Source organism: Schistocerca americana, chromosome 4 (genome assembly GCF_021461395.2).
Source record: "Schistocerca americana isolate TAMUIC-IGC-003095 chromosome 4, iqSchAmer2.1, whole genome shotgun sequence".
In the NCBI taxonomy this organism is placed as follows: domain Eukaryota; kingdom Metazoa; phylum Arthropoda; class Insecta; order Orthoptera; family Acrididae; genus Schistocerca; species Schistocerca americana.
In genome coordinates this window covers 615,596,436-615,622,992 of record NC_060122.1, presented here as the reverse complement: position 1 = coordinate 615,622,992, position 26,557 = coordinate 615,596,436, and the positions used below count along the sequence as shown (strand labels likewise).

At 38.4% G+C, this 26,557-nt stretch overlaps 1 protein-coding gene across 1 annotated transcript in view; it reads left to right on the top strand.

Moving 5' to 3' along the window:
• Nucleotides 1-26,557, top strand: part of LOC124613232 (negative elongation factor D) — a 200,659-nt gene that overhangs the window by 56,496 nt on the left and 117,606 nt on the right. Inside the window, exons 7-10 of the mRNA XM_047141906.1 lie at nt 3,775-3,882; nt 9,031-9,180; nt 24,779-24,909; nt 25,003-25,190. Coding sequence (XP_046997862.1) covers nt 3,775-3,882; nt 9,031-9,180; nt 24,779-24,909; nt 25,003-25,190 — 577 coding nt within the window. The remainder of the gene's footprint in view (nt 1-3,774; nt 3,883-9,030; nt 9,181-24,778; nt 24,910-25,002; nt 25,191-26,557) is intronic.

The following is a 26,557-nucleotide window of genomic DNA, read 5'->3' as shown; positions in this document are numbered from 1 at the left end:
CGGAAAAAAATTCAGGGTCCTCTTTGAGCTGATTTTGAAGCTCAAAACATGCCTGAAGTCGATGCTCCCTTTGCTTCCTGTAAGGAGGTGAGGAGCAAATTTAGCTGCAACCCTTCTCCTGTGTGAATCTTTGGATAAAATCCTCTGAATTGATCTCCATAATATTCCAGACATCTCACAGACTTGACCAGTGGTTCTGTGATGGTCTTCATGAACGAGGGCATTGATTTTGTCAATGTTTTCGTCACCTCTTGACGTTTAGGAGTGTCCTGAAAGGGGTTGGTCTTCAATTGACATTTCTCCATTTTTAAAACATGAAAACTACTCATAGACTCTAGTTTTACTTAGGACAGCATCCCCATATGCAGTCTTAAGCATTACAGTAGTTTCTGTGGTCGATTTCCCCAACAGGAAATAAAATTTCACAGCTGCGCGTCGCTGTCGACAATCTGCCATTACGTTTTCGCTGATACGGAAAAAGTTGTTAAAAAAACACTATCATTGGCAAACCGATGCACTCACAGCGACACAACTTCACACACTGACTCAGGTGTCATGACCATAACGGACTCTTGGTCAAACAGTGGATTCCCCCACACTCCCTCCCCATTTCAGCCCAATTCCCGTTTCTTTTGGGTCCCCCCTCGTAACATAAAATAAACGGGGTTTTTGGAACATAAATCAAAGTGTATTTCTAACACTTGTAATAAAATCGGACTCTGATATGCTTGCACCATTACTGGATTCTGACAATAAAGATCATTCTTGAGAAATTGTTAGAATCAGCATTGTAACAGTATCTGTTCCTTAACTACAAAATTTTTTTACTTTTTTCATTGGCTGATTTGATATTTAAGACTGAAATTATAATGTTATCAGCACATAATGAGCTCCTTTGAGACCGCCACTCACAACGCAGGAAGAAGATGACTGGGTCGACTCTTATTATGTTACCAATCTGTATCCAATACACTAAGGCCATGCTCAAAAACACAACTTTAAGTGAAATAACTTTTCATTTATATGAGAAAAGATATGAGTTACATTTGTGTACACACAGTCAGTGCTGTGGTGGTCCAACAGAAAAGTTGTGTTGCTGGACAGAAAGATCGTTAAGCCCTATTGACAGGTTTTTGACTGTCACCGAAAAGTTGTGCAACTGTTAGCTGACAGCCATATGTAAAAGGCCATGTACTGGTGGGCGCATACACATCACTAAAGAGTCGATCCAGTATCCTTCAGACACTTTTTAACAGTAAGAATGGAAAGTCACATTCTATGTTGAAGCTCTCAAAATTATGGGAATTGCCACTGACTAAGATTACTATTGGGGGAGAGGGAAATATGGCAGTGCTACATTTAAACTGTGGGAGTGTTCATAGTGACAAAGAACTATGAAGAGGGGCATACTCAGAAATTGTATTTGTCTAGGTGGATCTAGACCTCTGGTAGAGGACTGGAAATTTAAAGCTAAAATACAAAGCCTTCAAATACCAGGTGTAGAAGTATGAAACTGGAATTTCCCTATAGATGGTGCCGGCCGTCAGTGTAGGCCTGTGAGACCGCTTCTGCAGCACCATCTGCTTCATGTAATGACTGACGACAAATGTCAGCATGCAGTAACCCAAGTTCCATACGTCGGTATCTGTTTCCAACCCTTAAACATTTCCAGTGTTGTGCCTATGAACTACGATTTATGGACAGCATCGGTTTTCTGTTATCATTTGAAGAAAACTGCTACAGAATCACATTGAACACTTGTCGAAGCTTTCAGCAAACATGCTCTTGGGAAAACATGGTGTTTCGAGTGGTTCAAAAAATTCAAAAGTGGCGATTTTGATGTGAGAAATGACGAGCGTGAGAAAGCACTGAAAAAGTTTGAATACAACAAATTACAGGCCTTATTGGATGAGTTGATACTGAAACTCAACAGGAACTCGTGGAACAATTGAATGTGATGCAGACAGCCGTTTCTCTTTGGTTGAAAGCTATGGGAAAGGTGCAGAAAGGGGTCCGCACGAACTGAATGAAACACAGCAAGCAAAGTGAAAGACTATTTGTGAAATGCTGCTTGCCAGATACAAAAGAAAGTCATTTTTCCATCGAATAGTGACAGATGATGAGAAATGGATATATTTTGAGAGTCCTACGCATTGTAAATCATGAGTGAATCCAGGTAAACCATCGACATCCACTGCAAGACCAAATCGCTTTGGAAAGAAGGCAATGCTCTGTGTTTGGTGGGATCAGAAGGGTGTCATCTATTATGAGCTGCTAAAACCTGGTGAAACCGTTAATACTGATTGCTACCAACAGCAAATAATCGATTTAAACGGAACATTACTTGAAAAACGACCAGAATAGGAAAAAGGCAACACAGTCATATTGCTCCATGATAACGCCCCATCACACACAGCAAAATGGGTCATGGAAACAATTGAGGCATTCATTTGGGAAATACTAGAGCATGCAGCTTATTCTCCAGACTTGGCTCCATCCGATATCACCTGTTTGCATCAATGGAACACGCTCTCACTGAACATCGCTTCAGTTTGTATGAAAATGGAGGAAAATGGCTCGCTGACTGGTTCACTTCAAAAGAAGGAATATTTTTTTTTGGCATGGCATTCATAGCCTGCTGGAGAGTTGAGAGAAATATATAAATAGCAATGGAGATTATTTTGGATAAAATGGTATTTATCAGTTTCAAACAACAGATGTGTAGTTATTGCAACCAAATTCTGGTTTTATACTTCTGCAGTCCATCCCCCAATAGCTGAATGGTCAGCATGTAGGAATGCACTGCACCCCCCTCCCCCCGTGTTCAATTCCTGGCTGCAGTGGGAGATTTTCTTCCGTCAGGGACTGGGTGTTTTACTGTCCTCCTCATCATTTCATCCACGTTGTCGAGACGCAAGTCGCCCAATGTGGCATCGCACTCAATAAGACTTGCACTTGGCGGCCAAACTTCCCACCTGGGAACTCCTGGCCACTGACGCCATACGCTCATTTCATTTCCATACTTCTGCACCTGATATTGTGAAGGCTGAACTGAACATTAACTGAATGGTCACCATTCTTGGAAATGCGTCAAACAACTGAACTGGACTCGCTGTGTGTGTGTGTGTGTTTGTGTGTGTGTGTGTGTGTGTGTGTGTGTGTGTGCGTGCGTGCGTGCGTGCGTGCGTGCGTGCGCACTCAGTTATCTTACTTTCAGTGACCTTCATTTTTATGAAATCAAAATTCTCTGGGAAATTTGTCAATGACCAACATGATGATTTTCAGTCATTTGCCAGAAAGTGCTTTACCTGATTTGAAAGGTATTGAATTACTAAAACAAGTAATTAAAAAATTTGTAAATATGATTCACTTACCTTCCAGCAACACTTCATCTTTCCTCGGATGCTACAGAGCTCTCCGTGATGTGTTAAGATATTGTAGGTGTTACCAGTTACTGGCTGTATTTCATTAAAACTCTGTATGTTCATCCTATGATACGGTAAAAACTTTTGTGTATATTTCTTCAGATTGGCATGTAATGCTTGGAATTTTCTTTTAAATATATGTCATTGGTAATGGTGTGTACCAAGATTTTTCCTCTTCTTTTCTTTATATTACATCTTGTACAAAGGAAAGCACGGGTGAATTCTTTTTTGTTGATCATTTGGTAAGCCACAGTGTATATCGATGCTTATTAGGGTCTCACTAAATGACTGACTTGTGTATGGACATAGGTGGTAACCTTTTTTCCTTTCATTTTTTTTACGCCAACAGACTCCTGCATGGCTAACTGAAATGATAGACCACCCCACGTGGCGTTCTTTAATATACAGACTTGCAGAAGAATATCCAGATTGCCTTATGCTGAATTTCACAATAAAGGTTAGTATGCCTGAAACTATATTCAGTAGCAATATTACATAACTGTGTTTGTAAAAGTGTGTAGTATGTAGTATAAAAGCGAAACGTATCCTGTAGAACAGTTTTCTGTAATAAATCATAGGGACAATGAAGACTAATTTTAAAAAAAGGATCACACTGAGTGTCGACGTAGATCAAACATGGTGCAGTACAGGTGGAAAATTAAGTCAGCAGACTATGATATCTGAATTCCAGATACATTTACAGACAGCTATTGTCAAAAAAAGTTGACAATTTAGAAAGAGCAAAAGTAGACTTTTGGTGGGGGAGTTGAATGACAGTTGTAATCATGATAGGTAGGTATGCTCCATGAGTTGGGCTCAGAATCCATTGCAGCATTGCTGCCTTGCTTTGAGAACTGGACTCCGGTGGGCATAGTGCCTTCATTGCCTTGCCAAGTGTACTCTCTGAAATGAGTTCGGGCTGCCTGTTGCTGCTGCACTATGCGCTCTACAAACGGCTCTCGGGTCTGCAGTCGTTTCTATATCAGCTTCAAAAGCCACACTACATGCTGTAAGCTTCATCTTCAGATTGGCATGTAATGCTGGTGTTTTCTGTTGTGTGAAACAATTATTTCACCAGGTAGTAGACTAATTTTTCAGACTGGAGTAAATATGCCGAAGCTTGCCTCATCCTCATCTTGTATGATGAAGACATTGAAAGATTACTAAATGAAAGTGGCAATGATCGGTCTAGTGAAAGCTTTTCATGCAGTATAGAAGACAGCAGTGATGAGGGCTTTAATGGCAGCGATACAGGAATGTCAAGTGTTGGAGATGATATCAAAGATGTGTTGACTGCTGACAAGAACATGGTGTGTTAATTGTAGTGGGAATTGGAGTAAATTTTCTTTTGCAGGCGCACCAAGTGTAAAAAATTGTTTTGCAGATCCTCTGAAAATAACTTGATATTTTTGCTTTCTTTTTTGATGATATGTTGTTAACAATGATGATTAGATGAACAAATATGCTAAACAGTTCGTAAGTTCACATTTAGTCACAGTGAAACAATGATTACTTGTACACAGATGAGTTCCAACAAACAATAAATAATTGTATTTTTTGTTCATTTTTCCTTCAACAAACAGTTCTGAAGTCATATTTTGAAATGTATTACTCTTGGAAACATTCTTGGAATACCGATTATCTGAAAGTAGATTTAGTTTGAATTTTCTTATTTTAATTACAACAGTTTTTATTCAAAAGGCAGTGGTATTTGTGCTAAATTATACAAATTGAAAACTGTAATTGACTATCTGCAGTAAAGAATTTGAGGAGACATAGTCCAGAACGAGAATTATCTACTGATAAGCCTCATTTACTTTGGAAGTGGTGGCTTTCTATAACACAGTGTACACCAGTAAAACATGCTGGGATGAAATCATCTTGCTTGTGCGAAGCACATAGTGGCTATTGATGTCACCAGAATGAGAGCTTCTGTGAAGTTTGAGGGGTAGAAGGCGAGGTACTGGCAGAAGTACAGCTGTGGGAATGGGTCGGGAGTCACGCTTGGATAGCTCAGTTGGTACAGCACTTGCCTGAAAAATGCAAAGGTCCCCAGTTCGAGTCTCATTCCGGCACACAGTTTTAATGTGCCAGGAAGTTTCGGCTGTTGATGTCACTTTTATAATAGACACAGGAAAGTACGCTGCATTTGGACTGCAATATAGTCAATATCATCTTGCAGTGAAACTCATTTTGTCTTTGCTTGAAGGATATTTTGGCAAAGGGGATACCATTTTTACCCACAGATTTTCCAAGTCCCCTGTTATTTCATTTCCTTGTCTCTGAAAATGCTGACAGTCTTAGCAAAGTTATGAATAATGGAAAGTAAGTACCAGTTACTGTGAGGGAGGAAAAACTCAAGAATGGTAAAGTTAAGACTTCTTTCTGTGAGAAATTGATGGTGATAAGATAGGGAGACCGAATAATGTTTACAAGCTTTCTAGTATTGACACTGACAAACAACAACAAATTGAGAGGAAGAAACAATGACAATGAAGCCAGAAGTTATTCTCGAATACAATAACAGAATGGGTGACATTTGTTTGCTGTCCAGATCATACAAATTATACGCCAACAAGAAAATGTCTTTGAAAATATTACATAAAACAATTTTGCTGTCTGATGAATGTTTTAGTTCTGAATTTATAATTGTTGTACAAGACACTTTGTGGAAAATTTGGAAGACTTGATAATTTACTTAAAAATGTGGTGCATTTGTGAATTCTTCCTTTAGCAATGAAAAGTGTGTCACTTGCCAAATGTCAGCCATAACACAGGTTGTGGGATGACATTTACCTAAACATGTTTCATCTATTAAGAAGAGAAACTGCTGAATGTAATGCAGCAAAAAGAAGTCAGTGGAAAGAAAAGAAGAGAAAAAGTGTTCATTGTGAAGAGTGCCATTTTGGATTGTGTGCAGTACCATCTTTTGAATGTACCATACAAAAATTAATTTCTCTGCAGATATTGTACAAAAAACTGTGTACACATTAGCTCCTTCAGTGAGGTCCTTCCTGAGAGTATCAAAATTCCTGTCAAATGAAAACTCCCTACTGACTGAGCTACCAACTTAGACCTGCCTTTCAAAAGGTACTGGTGGAAGTAAAGCTGTGCAGGTTGTGAATTGTTTGGATAGTTCAGTCAGTAGAGCACTTGCCCATGAAAGGTGTAGGATCTAGGTTCAAATTCCTGTCTGGCAGGAAATATCAAAACAGTGCACACTTCACTCCAGAGTGAAAATTCATTCTTGAAATCAAAAGTAATGTGCTTATTTTCAAAACACATATTGCTGCTGCCAAAAGTTTGAAGTTGTTGGCAAATGACAATCACAACACTCACTTGATTTGAGAAAAGTGCACCAAAACATGTCTGATTCAGTTGCACTGCATGGAAGTGTTGGGAGGCATGGAAATAATTACATGGGTGGAAACATATAACAGTACATGCAAAGTCCCATTGCAGCTGCATGACATTGGAAACTTGGAACCGTAAGTATCTTTGAATGAAAAGGAAATGTTAATTCAATAAAAACAAGAAAAAATTTGAATTCTTTGGAAAGCTGGAAAGAGGGAATTCCACAAAGTCAAATGATTGTCAGTTTCTTTATAGAACACTTCCAAAAACAGGTCCTAGACTTGATGCTCTGGGAGTTTTCTTTGTGGTACAGATGTGTGGATGATACCATTATCAGGGGAAATCACGGAGAGGAATGTCTTGTTGACTTCACGAAACATCTAATCTGCATGCCATCATTCAGATTACCAGTTGCTCTTCCTCATCAGCCATGAAGAACAGTGAAAATCTGTATAACAGTATGTATTGCAAGCTGGCATAAACAGATTAGGTGTCAAATCATTATCTTACCCAAAAGTAAATTGTGACTGAATAGCTGCTAGTAACACACATGGGATGAATATATAAGCCATGGCACCTCAGACATGATCCTATGACATGTGGAATGCCCTCTGAGGATCAATTGGGATTCCACAAAGGACATAAAAAGTGTGACAAAGTGTAAAATCTCACAAATTGACACATATAAAGAAGTAATTTTGGACATGGCCTGTGCATATAAATCCGCAGGGTTACAGACAGAATTGGCAATATTCTTGAACATATTGCTTAAAGGCAGTGTACAGACTGACCAAGAAAATCACTGATAGCCTCAGATAACCCGAAGGCAAACTCGGAGTGTTACGGGTTTACCGAATACCAAACATTTTCAGCAAAGTGTGTATTGAAATGATGGAATATTCCACTACAACCAGGATTACAGAATATAAACGCAATTACAAGATGAGACAGCTTGGTCGTGGCAAAGCAGATAAGAAATATTATTAATTCAAATTCAACAACAGCAATACTTAGTAATTACCATTACAAATAGATGAAAGAAAGTACTGTCAAGTTATGGTTCTCAGGTACAAAATCTTGCAACTTCAGTGTCACAAGCAGATTGTCATCTTCTGTGCAAGATGTGGGGCATAGTTGACAAATCTATTAGATGCGCCATGGTTTGTGTTTCTCTATAGTCACAGTTGGTGGTATCTACAGGGAAGTGCCATTTCTCGAGGTTACTCCTGGCCCTTCCATCTCCAGAATGAAGTTGATCGAGTGACCTCCAAATGATCCAGTTTTATTCATACCCAGATGGAAGGGTTTCCAGAGAGGCCAGACAGTGTTATTCTCAAGAATATTAGGCCTGCACATTTTGTTTAATGCCTTGTCCGCCATGTTCCCATGGCGGACCCTTACTCTGCTGCACTGTAACATGGGTTTTGTGATCTGTAGTCCATCATGTGACCAGTGATCTTGTGAAGGATGTTATGCATGGCTTCCACCTTCATTCCTATGTTCTCCCAGTGTTGCTTGCATATGGAATATGATCCAGAATCACTCCCAGATGTTTTGGATTGGCCTTATTTACTAACTGTATCCATTGCCATGTGATTTCACGTTTGCAACATGCTTGAGTGTGCTTAAGATGAAATGCACACAGTTGTGTTTTACCTGGGTTTGGACGAAGTAGGTTGTTAGAGTAATAGGCACTCATCTCCCTCAATATATATGAAGAGTGTGTGTGTGTGTGTGTGTGTGTGTGTGTGTGTGTGTGTGTGTGTGTGAGGTGGGCTTCAACATCTTCAAAAGATTTTATTTGACTTGCTAGTGGCAAATCATTTGCTGGAAGTGATTAGTTGTTGGTAAAGATGTTAAATAACATCAGTGAAATAACACTGCCCGCCATTTCTTTGGCATCTCAGTCGACTAGTTGACCCTGGATGTCACATAAAATCTTCTGTGTTTGAGTGAACTTCGAATAAGTTTTGTTAAGCCATTGTCTATTGTTATCCTGTAGATCTTCTGTGACAATGCATGACTGTTGACAGTGTCAGGTATAGTAATTCAAGAAACTATGAATTGTCATTCTTCTAATAATCTGTTTTCATATGTATCTATAAAATAGAATAAGTGTTTTATTATTTTTGGCAACTATGTTTTAAATTACATTTGAAGAACATTTTTGTTGTCACCAAATAATTTCGTTTTATTTCTGATGCATGTAGGTGATTGGTAGAAAGTGTTCTGATAATCAAAATGTCTTTAGCTTATTTCAGATGCAGGCTTCCAGGGTGAGATAACAAGTATATCTACTGCTGCACAACAGATTGAAGTTTTCTCTAGAGTTTTAAAAACTGCAATCTCAGGATTCCTACAAAATAATGAAGACTGGTCTGGCAGTGTTGAGGAATGTGCTGTAAGTTACGTTTTAAAATTCTAACAGTAAAATTTTGCTTTGACAATAAGTGCTTTAAGTGACAAGAAGAAACACAAAAATTTAATGTAACATCTATTAGTATTCCAAAATAGACCTCAGATTATTTTAATTTAGTGTTTTGCTTGCTCTATTTGCTGCTCAGTATCATGGACAATTAAAACTGTGTAACCTGTATGCTCAGTGACATTGATTTCATTTACCACCCATCTGAGGTATGTCTTCTAGAATATCTCTTCTTTTTATGGTAGCAGATAAGTGAATGATTCTTTGGAGAAACTTATGATGTAAAATACCACAGAAACTTCTGTACCATTATGCTCGATTGTGCAAAATAGAACTGATTACCACTCTGCTCGATAGTATAAAATAGAACTCATCCAACATTGTAATTGAGAGCATGGGTAAAATGGTAAAACAATTACTTGTTGCCGTTTCTGCCTTATTCATACTTAAAAAAAAATATCTCCTTGTAATTAGTGTTCTTTTTGAAAAATTGAAATTTCATTAAAAAGTTTTCTTTGCAGTAGAGTTTGGAAAATAAGGAAAGTGGAAGCAAATTTTAACAAGATTTACAATTGAAAGCAGTATTAGGAGGTGATATAAAGATCTACGCACACTGCCATATATCAACAAATGACAGTATTATGTCAGACAGCAAAGTTGAAACCTTGATAAGAAATTCCAGCCATGAAAGTATGAACTACTGAAGAAAGTCACTAATAGAGGCCATGTTAACTGTGCTTTCACAGATTTGAAAGCCTTTGATATATTTCCTGTACAGTAATTTTAACACTGTAATGTGACAATGAGTTACTGTTGTACTATTGTTGGTGGTGAAACAGTGTTTCACCATAATTCTGGTGTTAATCCAGATGGTGAGAGAACTGCCATTATATGAGGATGACACTGAAAATTTTAAGAAAATCAAAGAAGGAATAGTTTTAAAAATGTAAGTGATGTTTATTGTTTTTCAATATATTTGCCTTTAACATGAATACATTTTCCATTCAGTAGAACCACTCCTTAAAGGAGTGATACCAAGCTTCCTGAGGCTCTTCAGAAACCAGGTTTTTATAATGTTCCACAGCTTCATCAGATGACAAAGAAGTTATTCCAGGCATTTTGCCTTTAATTTTTGGAAATAAAAGGAAATCGTATGGTGCTAGGTGCATGCTGTATGGTGGAGGGTCCATATTGCTGACATTTAGGGCATCCAGATACTCAGTAGTTAGTTTTACTGTTTGATGACGCCTTATTGTGATGTAAAATAATTTTTATTTTTGGGAACTTTTCTCAGACTTCCTTAAAAATTTGTGCTAAACAGATATTTGTGTACCAATTGGCTGTAACAGCACAACTGTCTTCTAATGCTATAGTAGCTGTATGCCCTCCCCCCTTTTTGGGAGTGGGGGGGGGGGGGATCTTCTTACCAGCACTGTGAATTCATTAAAATTATATAGGCTTTCGTTCAGTTAGAAAGACCTATTTAAGTCGACTTTTCTGGATCATAACAATAAATCCAAGATTCATCACCAGTAACGGCATTCCAAACCAAACTTGAAGCGCCACCTTGGAATTTTTCCCGAGATTTTATGCACCAATCAATATGTTGTTTTTTCTGATTGGGAGTAAGTTTATGTGGAATCCTTGGAAAACATTTTTCTCATGCCCAATTATTGTGTAAAATGTTTTGAATTTGACTCGTACAAATGCCTGATGTTGCCTGAATAAATCTGTAAGATGTCCTTCAATCATTTCAAACTTTGCTCGAACTATAGAAGTATTTTCATCAGTGACAGCATTTCTTGGACATCCTTCAATAATTCATTACTTTTGATTCATTATTTCAGTTACAAATTGTTGCCTTAGATGGGGCTTCATTACCAAATGCATTTCCAAGCTGATCTTCACATGATTTAGTCTTTAACGATGATTCAAAATCAAAGGCCAGAAATGTTCTTTAGTAAGATTAATTTTTGGTGCACACAAAAACTTTAAATGGTGATAATTAACAAATTATTTGAGCAAATTATATAGCATTCAACTTGCAAAACCAGAGAAAGTAGCTGTCAAATAAAAGCAAATTAAATTTGTTTTTAGGCCCATTTCATTCTAAAATTTTTCAGTTTCTCCCTTATGCAGTGGAAAAAGGATTGACATGTGCAAAGTCTGGTTAAAACTGAACTACACGTATGTGCCACATGGTAGCAGAATTTGCTCACACTAAGCAATTGTAATTTGTTCTACCTTTTGTGTAGTTTAGCATTTTATAGTGTAATAAAGAGCAATGAGTCAGATATTCGAGGCTGGCCAAAGGGGCGATCGACGCCCCAGCTTTGGAGATCGGCCTTACGGCTCGCGATCAGCAGCTGGTGTTGCGCTGGCTGTAAGGTGCTTGGGATGTGGTTTGTTGAGTGGCGTGGCATGACAGCCCCGAATAAACTGCGGGCTGTCAAGGAGACGACCGATGTGTGGCGCTCTTCCCTGCGGCCTTCTCGCAGGGACTCTGTAATCTTGTGTCGGCTGCGCTTCGGCCATACCTACCTGACGCACGGCCATCTTTTGCGTCAGGAGGATCCCCCCCTGTGTCGGTGTGGGTCCCGGCTGACGGTCGCCCACATTTTATTGGAGTGTCCCCGACTGCGCACCCTCCGGCAGTCTTTTAATCTCCCGGGCACTTTGCCTTTGATTTTATGCGACGATGCCTGCATGGCTGACAGTGTTTTACATTTTATCCGTGGTAGTCCTTTTTATGGTTCCATTTAGGGGGTCCTGCACCTTTCCCATTCTGTGTCTTTTGTCCTCGCGTCTCTCAATATTTGTTGCTGTTTTGGTGTGTCGTCTGATGGTTGACTCTTTCCCTTTTTTTGTTCTTGTGGTCAGTCAACCAGTCTCCGGCCATCTTCTTTTCTTCAATTTTTTTCTGTCTGGTGTTCGTCTGTACTCTTCTTTTCTGTAGTGTTCGTTGCCTAATTTGTGTTCTTTAGTGCCTGGGGGGGGGGAGTCTCCTTCCCCTTGGGGTTTTATCTGCTCCGCGACTTTATGTCTCGCCTGTTTTTGGACTGGGGGACTGATGACCTTAGTTGTTGAGTCCCCCTTAAACATCCCAACAACCACCACCACCATCAGATATTCGATTTGATACACAGCAGTGTTTTGTATGTGAAACAATAATGTAAAAGCATGCTCACTCTTTTACTTAGTGTTATAGTGTTACTAAAGAATGCATATTTACATTATACTGACCAAGAACTTCAAATCACCAGAAAACATGTCTCCAAACTAACAACATGAGGAGGTAGGCATGCATTTTTAGAAAATATCTGTTCTTTTATGAATTTCTTATATCGCAGAGCCAATTATGGAATGATAATGCCATGGGAAATAAATTAATGTTGAGAAGTGCATAAGCATAGAAAAAACATATCTTGTACATTACAAGCGTATGCTACAGTAACAGCCACTATACTTCATTTAAATAACATTAAATAAAGTACATGACATGAATAATGGTTTTTCCCCCTTCTAGTTTGGTTATAGTTTCATTTAGGAGATTTTTTCCTTTCTTAGGTGTTATCAGTGCTTGGTGCAGAGATTTTCAGCTGACTCTCAACCTGAATAAATGTGACATATTATCCATGAATAGGCAAAAACATCCACAACTGATCGATGAAAAATAATTGGGAACAGTATCATTCGTTTACATGTAGAAGTATCTGTCCAATCGACCTAATGTAAAATGACCACAAAAACTAGAAAAACAGGTGTGGAGCTGAGATGCACTGGAAGAATCCTAAGTAAATGTAACTCATCCACAAAATATTTATGTGACCATTCTTCAATTTTGTGATCTTATTTCGTATATGTCACACATGAGGATGTCTAATTTTTGGCATTTTCAAACACATTTCAGTTGAACTCTTCAGTTTCATTGTGTTTGTTGTAAGTGTTTGCTGTGTATATTATTATTATTTGGCAAACTAAGCTGCTAGTCTAGCCATGGTGGCAGCTTCATCGTGTTTACACCAGCAAATTAGGGCAGGGAGATAGCAATAGTGTACATCTCATTACTATTTCAAGTGAAGCACCATCACACACTACACACCTATACACACCACTGAATGAAGTGCCTGTTTAGAACCAGAACATACAGTACAACTCATCTTTGCTGCACATGATGCTTAGCTGGCAGTATCTGTATCGGTGTATTTCCTGCAGTGGTGCCTGGAGATCTTCCGTCTGCTGCTTCAGTTATGGATGAGACTCATTTTTGGAATGGTATAAGGCCTTTCAAATCTTCTAATTTCACAACAGTAAAAACTAATTTCGTAGTGGTGAAATTAAACTGACCATTTGATCTTCCTTGTCTTTACATATTTTTAATTTTTTTTCTGTCCATTTCTATGTGATGTAGAAATCACAGAGATTGTTATCTAATAATACATTTATCTACATCAACAACAAAATATTTGACTAGGTATTTTTGCTGTTATTGCCAAAGTAATGGATTCAGTTCTCTGTGGCCACTTCAAATTTCCTGTGGTAGGGAGGTCTGGAAGAAAGTTTATTTAGGCTTATGGGGGCAGTTGAAAAGCGACATAAACATAAAAGCAGCAGATATGACATGCAAGTCGCCAAAGTAACGTTATGTCAAAAGCCTTGCACCAGGCAAGATGACACACGCGACATTTAACGGAAAAAAATGAGCAAAGTGTTTGCCACATTGCAACAAAGGATAAGTTGGACAAGACTTAGGTCTAGATGGTGTGGTGGTTGTAGGTAGGGAACCATTTTCTTGCAAAATTTTGTCAGTGGACTAGAGAGGAAAAGGTTGGTGTTGCATATTGAATGCTGGAAGTTAAACTTTTCTTGTCTCTACATATTTTTAATTATTTTCTCTCTGTTTCTGCATGATGTAGCAGTCACAGAAATTGTTGTGTAATAATAAGAATAATAATATAATAAATTTATCTACATTACCAGTGAAATGTTTTTGTGTGTATTTTACTTGTTCTGCTTTGGGGCAGATACTTGAATACTGTGCCACTCACCTAATTATTTTGCTGCTAATAAATAAATGTTGTGTGTGACCTTAGCTGGTGCAAGCCTTTTGATGTAATGTATCTTTGCTGACTTGGTGTATTATTTTGTTGGTTATATATTGAAGTAGTTTTTCAGGTGTCATCACAAGGCTGGGTGGACAAACTTCCAGACCTTTCCAAAAATAAATAAATAAATAAATAAAAATTGTCGTTGGGATTCAAACCCGAGACCTCGGCATTACAACCCAAAAATGCTAACCACTAAACTGCTTCCGCCACTGTGAAATTAGCATTAACTGTTCGAAATTACAAGACTTGTAAAGCCCTGTATCACACCAAACAATACATGATAACTACTAGAGGAAAGTTACTTTGACAGAGGAAGAAACGGAAAATAATATTAAAACTAGTTGGCATCATGCCCCTCCTTCCATAACTCACACATTATTGACTTACTTATCTTCTGCCTGCTAACATTTGCATGCAGCTTCCATTGCCACCTGTCAGCAGTATCACACTTTCCCCATTCTCATTGTCAGTAAAATTAATTATGTTAACAGCAAGTTGCTGTAGCCTCCCATGAAACTATTTTCTGTGACAAATTTCATGATCACATTTTATGCTCATACTTTGAGGTAACAATACATGCTACTCGGAATTCAAATGTGACTGTCCACATGACCCAGTTAGTTCCTGCTACAGTTGAGCAGTTGAGTTACCACTCACCTCGCTGAATAATGCCAACTACCACTGTGTATTTTTCACTGTCTTTTGTTTGTCTTGTGTTGTCTATATGCATTTTGATATTTGTTTGTGAGTGCGTATGTGTTATTGTCTGTGGTGGGGTCTGCTCAGGGGAAAGCTTCCGTGTTCATTGCAAGGGCTTTTTGTATGTGAAAGTTTTCTTGTAATATTACAAGGTGTATACAGTTGGAAGAAGAATATAGGAATTTCTTCATCCGGAAAAAATCCTGGGAATTCTTTAAAGTTTTGGGAATTTTTCATTGTTTTAGTTTTCAGTTAAATTTTTGTAATTTTGTCTGGTAAGAACTGATACTCTAACAAAGACTTTTACTTTAGCCAGCTGCTGCAGAATAATACTATAGCAATAAAACACTAATGAGAGAAAGACACTAAAGTAAAACTTAAGTCACAAAGGAAATGCAGCATTTATAACAACAGAACACAGTGCACACACAAGTGTGTTATCAGCAAAAAGTGACGAAGGCTTTAGCGTGAAGACTCTGTAATACTTAGTAACAAAAAACTGCTTTTGATGAGCGTGACATCATAACTGTTCACATTTCCAACAGATTGCAGGAAAATATTGCGACTGGAGGTTTGAGAAGTGTTACTTTCAAAGCAAATTTCCCTCTACACAAGATGAATTATGTTTCTTGTGAGAATGTGCGATGTATTTGTTATGTCATGGAGCTTCTGCCTCTCATTCAAAACCTAACACTTTGAGGACCAGCCACTTAAAATTTCATGCCCAGAGGACCAGCCATTTTTGCCATTATTTAAAATTTTTCTGGCACACTAGAAAAGACTAAGCTTCAAGGTTAGTATTTCATATTTATTTTAGTTCTCTCATAGATTACAAATTATGCAGTAACAAGAGCAAGAAGTATAATTATCCTTGAAAAAAGTGCAAAGTGAGTTCTTGAGCAATTTCACTCGTAACTGGTTTTTGTATGGGAAAGTCAAAGTGCTCGATGAAACATGTACTGAGCCAGGTAATGCAAGAAATGTTCGGTGTGCTGAAGAGAAATTTATAATCGTGCTTTTCAGAAATACTCAGCTATGCTCTTATGATCCCACCTAACCACACACTCGGGAGAGGTCATTTTGACGACCAATATTATATGCGAAAGCTTACTTTTTGTTGTAGCTGTACTGTATGTAAATAAATTGTGTAGAGCTACATGATGTGAATGCTGTAACAATATCAATTCACAGAATTCAAGGAAGTTCTGTCACTAAACTTTTCCTATTTTGTGTTCACATTACTTAAGAGTGATGTTGCTATTGGCTGAGAACATCGTGTATCCTACACTCTGAATATCTACTGTTGTTGACTGACTAGATCACGTGATATCAGTCAAGATTGGCTGACAAAAATGCATAGCAATCTTGATTTCAGTGCCTCGGAAGCTGCCGTGCTGTGCCTGGTGGAATTAATGTTTATAATTTCGTTATACGAAAATGTGCATTGTAAATGTTTCCATGCATCAAAGATCTTTCCAAAACATAGTTGTTGCTGGATTTCCTTTCCTAAAACACCGGGAAGTTCTATGATTGTGTACAAAACTTATGGACATCTCCAAGGGAGAAGTATATAGTCACTTTACGGGAGAAAAATGCTCTGGGGAAAGTGTATTATGAACCAGGAAAAAACAATTTTTTTTCTTGTCCGCATATACATCTTGTTACAACTCATTCATCATGTTAGCCACTAAAACAATAACAAACACACATATCGCTCTCAAAATTCCCCTTCCTCTCCCCCCCCCCCCCCCCCCCCCCCCCCCCCCCCCCCCCCCGCCCCCAAACACACACACACACACACACACACACACACACACACACACACACACACACACACACACCTATCAAACTACAGCACAACACAAACAAAGACGAACAATAAACACACAGTGACAGTTGACAATGCTGTGTACAGTGCAGTAAACACACTATGAAAGTGTGGTGTTAAATTGAAATATGTTTAAAATTCTAGAAAATTGACAGCCGAGTGTACAAAGGCCAACTAAGTACAACTCCAAGATGACACATATGCAGTGATATCGGAAAATTTGAATTAGAACCGAATAGTAATTTAACCTTAAGAAACTTGTGTTTCGAAAACTTGTTTGCTACCTAACAATAACATAACCCTGTCATATAATAACATATCCAGTTTTGGTGCCTCAGTAAACTGTAAAGCGAAACAAAGTTTCAGCCATGTAAATGAAGACTGTATTTCTGAAATTTATTGTGTAGAGCTACATGTTGTCAGTGCTGTAACAATATCAGTTTACAGAATTCTAGGAAGTTCTGCCACTAAACTTTTCTCACACAAAGTTTCAGTGCCTTTTAGATAAGCTGAAATAAAGAAAGCAAGACAAAGATGGTGATCATAACAGAGTTCAGTTTAAATACATTAGTTGAAAGCAGTGACAGTGTAAAATCTGAGTTTAACTTAAACTCTATGATGTGCACTAGAGAAACTTTACAGTCAGCAGCCTGTGTAGATGAAAGTTTTACCTAGATCTAGGAATATCCAGTCTCTCAGATTTATTTATAGAGCTCCCAAAAACAGAGAAACTAAAATCTGAATCTTACATAGGAAGGACTTTTACAATTTTGAACATGACTGTTAGTCAGCAACCATATACTAGTCCCAACATAGGATTAAACAGCCAACTGGTTGCACATAAATGATAGGTACATTGACCTAGGTTTTGACACCTACTAGGGGTGTCTTCATTAGAATGAAATGTTGCTAAAGCCTACAAAATAAAACAGAAAAATCAGATGAGGAAAAAAAAAGAAAAAATAGGTATTAACCAAACAGGGTTGCTACAAGTTCTGGAAATCAGGAAATACCAGGGAATTTCACAAGTGTCAGGGAAATATAAGGGACATTTGAAAAAATAATGGAAAAAATCTCATTTTTTGTCTCAGTAGATGAAATATTTTGTTTACTGAGATGTTGTGCATCGTCGCTGGCTGGGCGTAGCTGAGTACATGCGCTGCTTCTGTACACCCTCATTGTTTCTGATTCTCCATTTTCTACCACTCTCCTCAGCTTGCAGTCAGTGCTGCCCTGCTTCTTGCCACCAGCCTAGCAGCTGCCAACAAGAGCCAGGGAGGCTTTAGGAGTGGTTTGTTTGGATCTGATTCTCAGAGACCTTTGACGCAGCAGCCGGACATGGCAGTCATATGTGCATGAGTTGTGTCTGAGTGATTGTGTGTGTGCTTTCGTTTTCTGTCAAAGCTTGTGGCCAAAAATTTAGTTGCGAGAGTGTGATTGTCTTTTCTATGTACCTGTCTGCAGCTTAACGATCATCTGTACGGTGAGTTGCTACCCATCCTCATTCATATTGATTCTCAGAGTATTGGCACAAGTTATCTGTTGCATGGATTAATCCCGCTGTCACATTTCATCAACATGATGTCTGTGACTTGTGAATAGCTGGCCACACAAGTAGGCTTCCGTGACAGGCCAAAACTGCAGGCCGTTTCTGTGGGTATCTCTAACAGATCCGGCTTGGTGATCTGAAGCCCATTGTTTCCCACTAATGTGCTGGCCCTGCCCTTTGAATCTAGTCTGACCGATCTGCCCGCAGGCCACATTTGCTTGTGTGCGGTGTAATGTGGTGAATTTTCTTGGTTTATCCATGGACCCAGGACCTTTGTGCTCCTTAGCAGACCAGAGGCCATGGATGATGGATTTCAGGAATTGCAACTGTCTCACCACAAGTACACTGTGTAGTGCAGCATTAGAGACATTTTATTGCGTATAGTACATTTTGGCACTTCGAAAGTAGTTTATATATTATAAAGTATGGACAGTAAGAAGAAGAAAATTGTGGTAGTCGCTGGCAGTTTGTACGCTATGTACTAATGTATTTCTTGAAAGAAATATCTCACAATATTTGTAAAATAATAGACATAACCCAGTGGAAAATAACTGACAATAACATAGTAGAACCAACATTTTTTTGGCAGTCACCTATAGTTTGGTTGGTATTTTAACTCTGTCTTGTGACTCCAACAAAATGCGTATTGTTCTCACCAAATGTGTTTCATTTTATTGAAATAAAATAACATCAGTGGACTTAATGAAACATATGTACCATTTGGGTTGCTTTTTATTTTCACTCACCTGTTTGGAAATACAGAAGTCCTTACATTTTTTGTCAACTTATGTCTTTACTTACTCTTTAGAGCTCAAAATTTGTCAGGGAAAAATGCTGGAACTTGTCTGGAAATCAAGGAAATATCAGGGAATTTCACTGGGGAAAACTTGTGGCAACCCCATTAAAAACAAAATGCACAGAGATCTTAATGTCTTTTTGAAAATACAGAGTAGTCAAGCAGATTAAGTATAATACAGCCATCTGTTAGGCTTTACACAAATTAATATTATATAAAGGACAGAATGACATAGAAAAAAATTTATGAACAGCTTTACAACCCAGAAAATAATTGCTTGAAGGTAACTTCAGCAGCAAAATATCTATGAGATTAGAAGAAAATAATGTTTTGAAACCAGAAACAGGAAAAATTCAGTAAAAAATAGAGGAATGAAAATTCTGCCACCAGTGGATTTGAACCATTGAAAAAATTTGTTACGTAGTTGTAACGGTTCATTGAGGATGAGGCCATCATTCTTAGAAATATGCTTGAAAATCTCCAGCTGTTCGAGTACATCGAGCCTATGACCTTCCCTTTCTCTATGTAAAATGGAAATTTCTTCAGCGCGTTTCGGTATGTGTCCAGAAATTAGCAGATGATCAGTAAAAGTGGAATTGTGTATATTAGTGCCTCGTTTCCCAACAAATGTTTCTTGTATCTGATACTAAAAGACCTTCCAGTTTGGCCTATATAATAAATGGGACGTGTATCACAAGTGATTTTATACACTCCTGAATTGTGTATCGGAGCAACTGTGGACGTAAGATTGTGAATGAGATTTTTTGCAAGTTATTGTTTGTGGGAAAGGCAACTCTGACACCATATTTTTTAATCAGGTGACAACGAATTTTTATATGAAATATGGCCTAAAAATGGAACCAAGAAAACTCTTTTATACTTGTTACTGTCAGGAAAAGGACTGTTGCTTAAAGTGATTACTGTAGCATCAGTTTTAACTTTGAGTTGACTGAAGCTACCGATCTCACTCTCAGATAGTTTTGGAAATATGACTTCAGCACTGTGCCTGCGTCAAGACGATCGAAAAGGTGTGGGAAGGGGTTGCCAAGTGACAGAGCTTGGAAGCAGCTCTGGCCGGAGTGCGTTGTTGAAAGTGGCTGAGGCATTTGAGTCAGTACCTGTGGAGCCTGTAGTCAATGAGATTGTATCTTTGGCCAAGAGCATGGACTAGAAGTGGATCTTATGGAGTTACAGTGTGTTTGACAGCAGGCACTTGTGGTGAGGAATTCTTCAGAGGAACTGGAAGAAGAAGAGGAGGAGGAGGTAATAGCAAAGCAACAATCTTTTGGCGCAATAAGCGAAATGCTGAAAGCATGGAATCGATTGCATCATACATTGAAAATAATCACCCCATATAAAGTAGGGGCAACGCACGCAAAAATTTGTGATGTGAGTGCGGTGTGGGATTTTTGCCAAGTTTTGAAACATTGGCAGAATCAAATGACTGCAGGTAGCTTCCTGGAAAAAAAGTAGGAATTATGTTTCTTGAATAATAAAGTACATAATATGAATATAATAGAGGGAAACATTCCACGTGGGAAAAATATATCTAAAAAGAAAGATGATGAAACTTACCAAACAAAAGCGCTGGCAGGTCGATAGACACACAAACAAACACAAACATACACACAAAATTCTAGCTTTCGCAACCAATGGTTGCCTCGTCAGGAAAGAGGGAAGGAGAAGGAAAGACAAAAGGATATGGGTTTTAAGGGAGAGGGTAAGGAGTCATTCCAATCCCGGGAGCGGAAAGACTTACCTTAGGGGGAAAAAAGGACAGGTATACACTCGCACACACACACATATCCATCCACACATATACAGACACAAGCAGACATTTTTCTGCTTGTGTCTGTGTATGTGTGGATGGATATGTGTGTGTGTGCGAGTGTATACCTGTCCTTTTTTCCCCCTAAGGTAAGTCTTTCCGCTCCCGGGATTGGAATGACTCCTTACCCTCTCCCTTAAAACCCATATCCTTTTGTCTTTCCTTCTCCTTCCCTCTTTCCTGACGAGGCAACCATTGGTTGCGAAAGCTAGAATTTTGTGTGTATGTTTGTGTTTGTTTGTGTGTCTATCGACCTGCCAGCGCTTTTGTTTGGTAAGTTTCATCATCTTTCTTTTTAGATATAAAGTACATAATATTGTATGTATAATTTTCTTTGCATAAATGTCAGGAATAAGATGAAACTTTTAGTGCTTTTTCTGCATAGAACGCATTATCGTATTTTATATTAATTTGTATGGGATCAATTGTTCTGCTTAACGAGTGTTTCGCATTATATGTAAGACTCTGGAACAAATTATGCTCACTATGCGAGGGTCTACTATGTTGTCGTCTCTTATTTGCAAATTTGTCGATACTTCGATATTTTCATATTTACTATCATTAATAATTATTTGTCGCTTGTTGTTGGGTTCCATTTTTGACAAACTCATGTAATATTAGAATATGTAAAAAACTTTAAATTCTTACAGAAACCATCACCCCCCCCCCCACCCCCCACCCCTTTTTCCCTTGCAACAAGATGGTATGTAATTATGGTACTATTACGTAACGAACACTACAAGAATACACATTACAAGGTTGGACTTTGTTGCTTGCTACAAGTGTTGGGAAAGTGAACAAAGGACGGGATTGTGGTGAAATTGCTCTCACATGCATAAAATTCAACAATACTCTTGATCCTACCTTGAATGTTGTCTTGTTCACATTTTCTTGTAATTCAGAATTTTGTAATTTCCAGTATATTTGGATGGCGTAAGTCTTTCTTATTCCCAGTAATTATTAATTGGCTTTTCCATCTTTCTTCCTTATGTACCATAAATATGCAACAAAAAAGAATTACTAGTACATTGTCTGTCTCCAATAATGGATTCCTATTTTCATTGTACTTATATGTAAAATTTCTGGAGATCGCAGTCCTGTCACGATCGTGATTTTCTAGACTTATTGGGAAAAGGATTTGGAAACTACAAGGAAAATATTGTTTTAAGGGTTAGATGATTTGAAGAGTCTTCTGGAATATATTATCGGATAAGGGAAGGGTTTCGGCTATCTGAACAGTCACCGTAGCTGATGAAGAAATAATTGAACAAGAAGGTTTTGTTGCGAATACATAGATATAAAAATTAAAAATGTTCTTATATCCCTTCTTGAAATCATTTCTTATACCCCTTCAACGTTGTGATGACATTGTTTCCCTCCTATTACTGGTGTCCTTGTAGGTTCTCATGATTGTCCAAACATTTATTAGGATGCACTTTCATGGATTAATAAATGAATATTCAAACAACTTTTTAAAACTGTCCTGAATATGTTTTCACCTACAACCTTTACATAATACACATATACTTGGTGTGCATACATTCTTTGCACAAGCTATCATATGCACCTGGTCTTTTTGAGATCTCAAGACAGACAGACAGCTACTAATTAATTAATGCACAGTGGATTAATCATTAATAATCATCTCTGGCCTCGCCATGTTTTATTGTTGTCACAGATGTTATTGCTATCCAGCAGTCAGAGAGCATGTCTTTTAATCAACTGAAAAATTATTGCCACATATGTAAATTTTTGTGAAGTTAACAGCAGCCTTCCTGATACATATATTGTTTAATGGATTCATGTTACAGAGAATTATTAGTATGTTGTTTTATTGTGTAATTCTATTGATTTGGTAGTTCAATTCTCGTTTTAGTTGTAGCATAGTTTGTGCTACCATAGTTTGCAGTTAATGTGGAATATTGGTGCACACATGAAAAATTGTGCAAATGTTTTGGTATAGTGCGTGGTGGCTTAATCACTGATGGTTCCTTTAAAAGTGAGAAAACCAGCATTCCCATTGCTTGATAGCCGTGCCAACAGCAGCCACAGATGAATTTCTTTATCGGAGCTTTCCGAACCCATTTTTTTTACACACACACACACACACACACACACACACACACACACACACACACAGGATCCCAAGCTGATTAGAGACTAAAGCTAGAAGAGGTCTCTTGTAGGATCCCAAGTTTACGTTTACTTCAAGCTACTTTAAATTTTTACAGTTACTTTAATTTGCTGTAGAATGTCAGGAGGAAAGCTATACTGCTGGTCAGATGATGTTGCTGATGGGATTGTTTGGGAAGAAATTTTGATAAACCAGAACCCAAAATGTGAGTGTATGCTTTCCCGGCGTATACAGCTGGCGAAGAGTTCTCGGGCTTCCAGCCGGGTGGCGGTGTCTTCAAACAGCGACGTTTCGACGAGTGACATACTCATCATCTTCGACGAGTGACATACTCATCATCTTCGCCAGAAGATGATGAGTATGTCACTCGTCGAAACGTTGCTGTTTGAAGACACCGCCACCCGGCTGGAAGCCCGAGAACTCTTCGCCAGCAGAACCCAAAAAATTACACATTTCAAATGTGATCACCTCAAATTACAGAGCCACAAAAAATAGCAGACTATTCTTTTATTTACTTCCTCATTACATTTCATTTTTTATGAAAAGAATGTTGTAGAGTAGAATGCTGTAGAGATCTCAGAAACCAAAAACAAAAAAATACTAGTTCTTGCAATTTTTCTATCAAGCTCATAATCTCGTCATTAGGACTTTTGATCTTATCTTCCATGGAGAGTATTAAACAGTTGTAGAAAATAAGATTTCAGATTTAATTTGCATGCCAACTTAATATGGACCCATATTCAAGCCCCGCATTGTCATTTTTGTAAGGGTCTTATATGCTTGTATTGCAAAATCAAATATCCCTTTTTTAGGTAGCTTGCTGTTGAAAATTATTTAAAAGAGTTTGCAGACATCATTTGGTTGTAAAGTGGGCCACAAATAGCCCTCCATCTGTAAACTGTTGTGAAGCAGTAGGAGAATGAAATTTTATGTTGTAAGACCTTGTATTGGTAAGTTTCTGGTGTTTTTGACAGGCATTTGTGCTGGGTGAGTGTGGTTATTAACGAATTAGGCATGGTTGATTTAAGGGCTAGCTGGATACACTTCTTGTCACCACACCATTAACTCCCTCCTCCTCAAGGATGGAGTTGCGTATCCCACAACTGTCTGCATGTAGTGTTATTTAAGTTTCCTGTTATTTAAGTTTTCTGAATCATGTAACTGAGGCAGGGCTTGGGTACCAGCCTAATATTTACCTACTGGAATCTGGGGAAACCACCTAAAAGCCACATCCAGGCCGGCCGAAACGCTGACCCTCATCATTAATCTGCCAGACAAAATCAATCTGGAGCTGGTGTACCTTCTTGACCCAGAAGCGGCACTTGAAACACGTACAGCTATCCAGGCGGGTAATTCTATACAGTCGTATGTCAGTTCCAAAATAAATGCCCACCTGTCATTATTGATACTGATTTTCAGTTTTGTTTTCTGTTCAGAGTGTGGTCTTGTTTGAAAGATGACCTGCTTTTACGTAATTTTAATTAGAGCAACTCATAGTTACATTTTTGTCACTTCATAGGTTTGTGAGGTAGAGACATTGTATTGTATTGCATTATACGTAATGCGCCTGCCTGTCTGTAATACGAACTAGGATTTCAAGTGCAAACTTCATACATTGAACTTCTGTTTCAGAAAATGGTATGTCATGGTCAGCATACATATGTGTACAGCCAGGTATTACTTCAAGTCTTATCTCAAGAACCAAAAGGTGGATCAAACATGAAGCGTCTTTCACAAGAAATAGTAAGATGTGCACAACAGAAGTGAGTCTTCTAAGTGATGTTACTTATTTAGTAATACCAATAAGAGTGGATTAGGTAGTGAAGATTAATAAATCTTTAATGTGTTTTCCACAGTCACCATGATGTTACACCCATCACTATGGCTCTCAATGGAGCATCAGCGTATCCACAAGCATGCCAAGCCTTGACATCTATGCTGTCTCGTAACAGCCTGAATCCAGCAGATATTACAGTTCTGTACAGAAATTATTCTGCAGTTGATCCTCCTCCAATAGATCTCATCAGGACACCACAGTTCCTTGGTAAGTATGTTTGTGCAGTAGATAAAGTGTGTTAAATATTGATTCTCTATTTTTTTTAAGTGGAAGAAACTAGATATAACATTACAATCTCTATGCAAAATGGTTTGTCAGCATTAAAGATGTGGAAATAGTTACTTGAAGGTTAAAAATTGCAAATTTATTCATAAAAAAGGGAAAGTCAACCACTCTCCTATGGTGGATCAATGTGTGGCGCACAGTAACACTTAACAGAAAACAACATTCACAATAGCTTTCAAGCTTTTCTAGCATAAGTACACACATCCACTGACACACCCACACAGACCTCCAGACAACCACTCCTATGGACATGGTAGGACTTATTATTGCAACCTGAGTATTGAAAGCTGGTGCCTGAGCTGATGGAGATGGGTAGGGGATCAGGAACCACGCAAGAAAGGGGTAACTGGAAAGAGGTAGATCTTTTTACAGATGACTCTGTAGCTGTACAGCAATTGTGAAAGAGTATGGAGGGTAGAGGAGAAAGAGACATAGGAAGAGGGGGAGGGACAGAAAGAGAGGAAGGTGAAGTTGAAGGGGCAGAAAGGGAGGGAAAGAGATGGAGGAAGAGTGAGAAGGGGAAAAGGAGAAGGCGAAGTGAAAAGGCAGAAATGGAGGGGGAGAGAAGGGATAGCCTTTACTGGCAGACAATATCCTATACTGACCAGCACTCCTCTAATCATCCAGTGCCACACTGGCCTTGAGTAATTCAACCACATCCTCCACAAGGGCCCAGATTACCCATTGCAGTGCCCTGAAGTGAGGAATATTCTATTCAAAATACCATCCACATCCCCCAAAGTAGTGTTCTGCCATTGACCCAGCATACAGAATATCCTTGTCCATCCCTGTTCCATCCTGCACCCGATGGGTCATTCCCTTGTGATTGGCCTAGGTGCAAGATTAGTCCCAAACATCCACCCACCACCTCCTACTGCAGTCCAGTTGTGGCAGTTTGCCTTCTTTGTTTCTTCATTTGTTGTCAATGTTGACATACTGGCTGAAGGGGGGAAGTGCAGTACTGTCTACTGTAAATGATGTAGCCAACAGGTGCACATTTGCATTTCACGTTTGTTTACTTTCACTTTTCACAACCCCTCATATACACATTTAATAAGGCCAGCACACTATTGTTTAACTTTCGATAAGCCTCATTAATAGTTTTCAGGCGAACATCCACATGTTGCTACAATAGTTCACTGTTGAGTATCTATGAGCAATAAAAAACATAACCACATAATTCACAGTGCTTTCAGAATAATCAGGTACGTATGGAACAGACACTGTCATTGTTTCAACACACGGACTAATTTTGTAACACTTATTTCACAGTTAAGTTGAAGCATTGT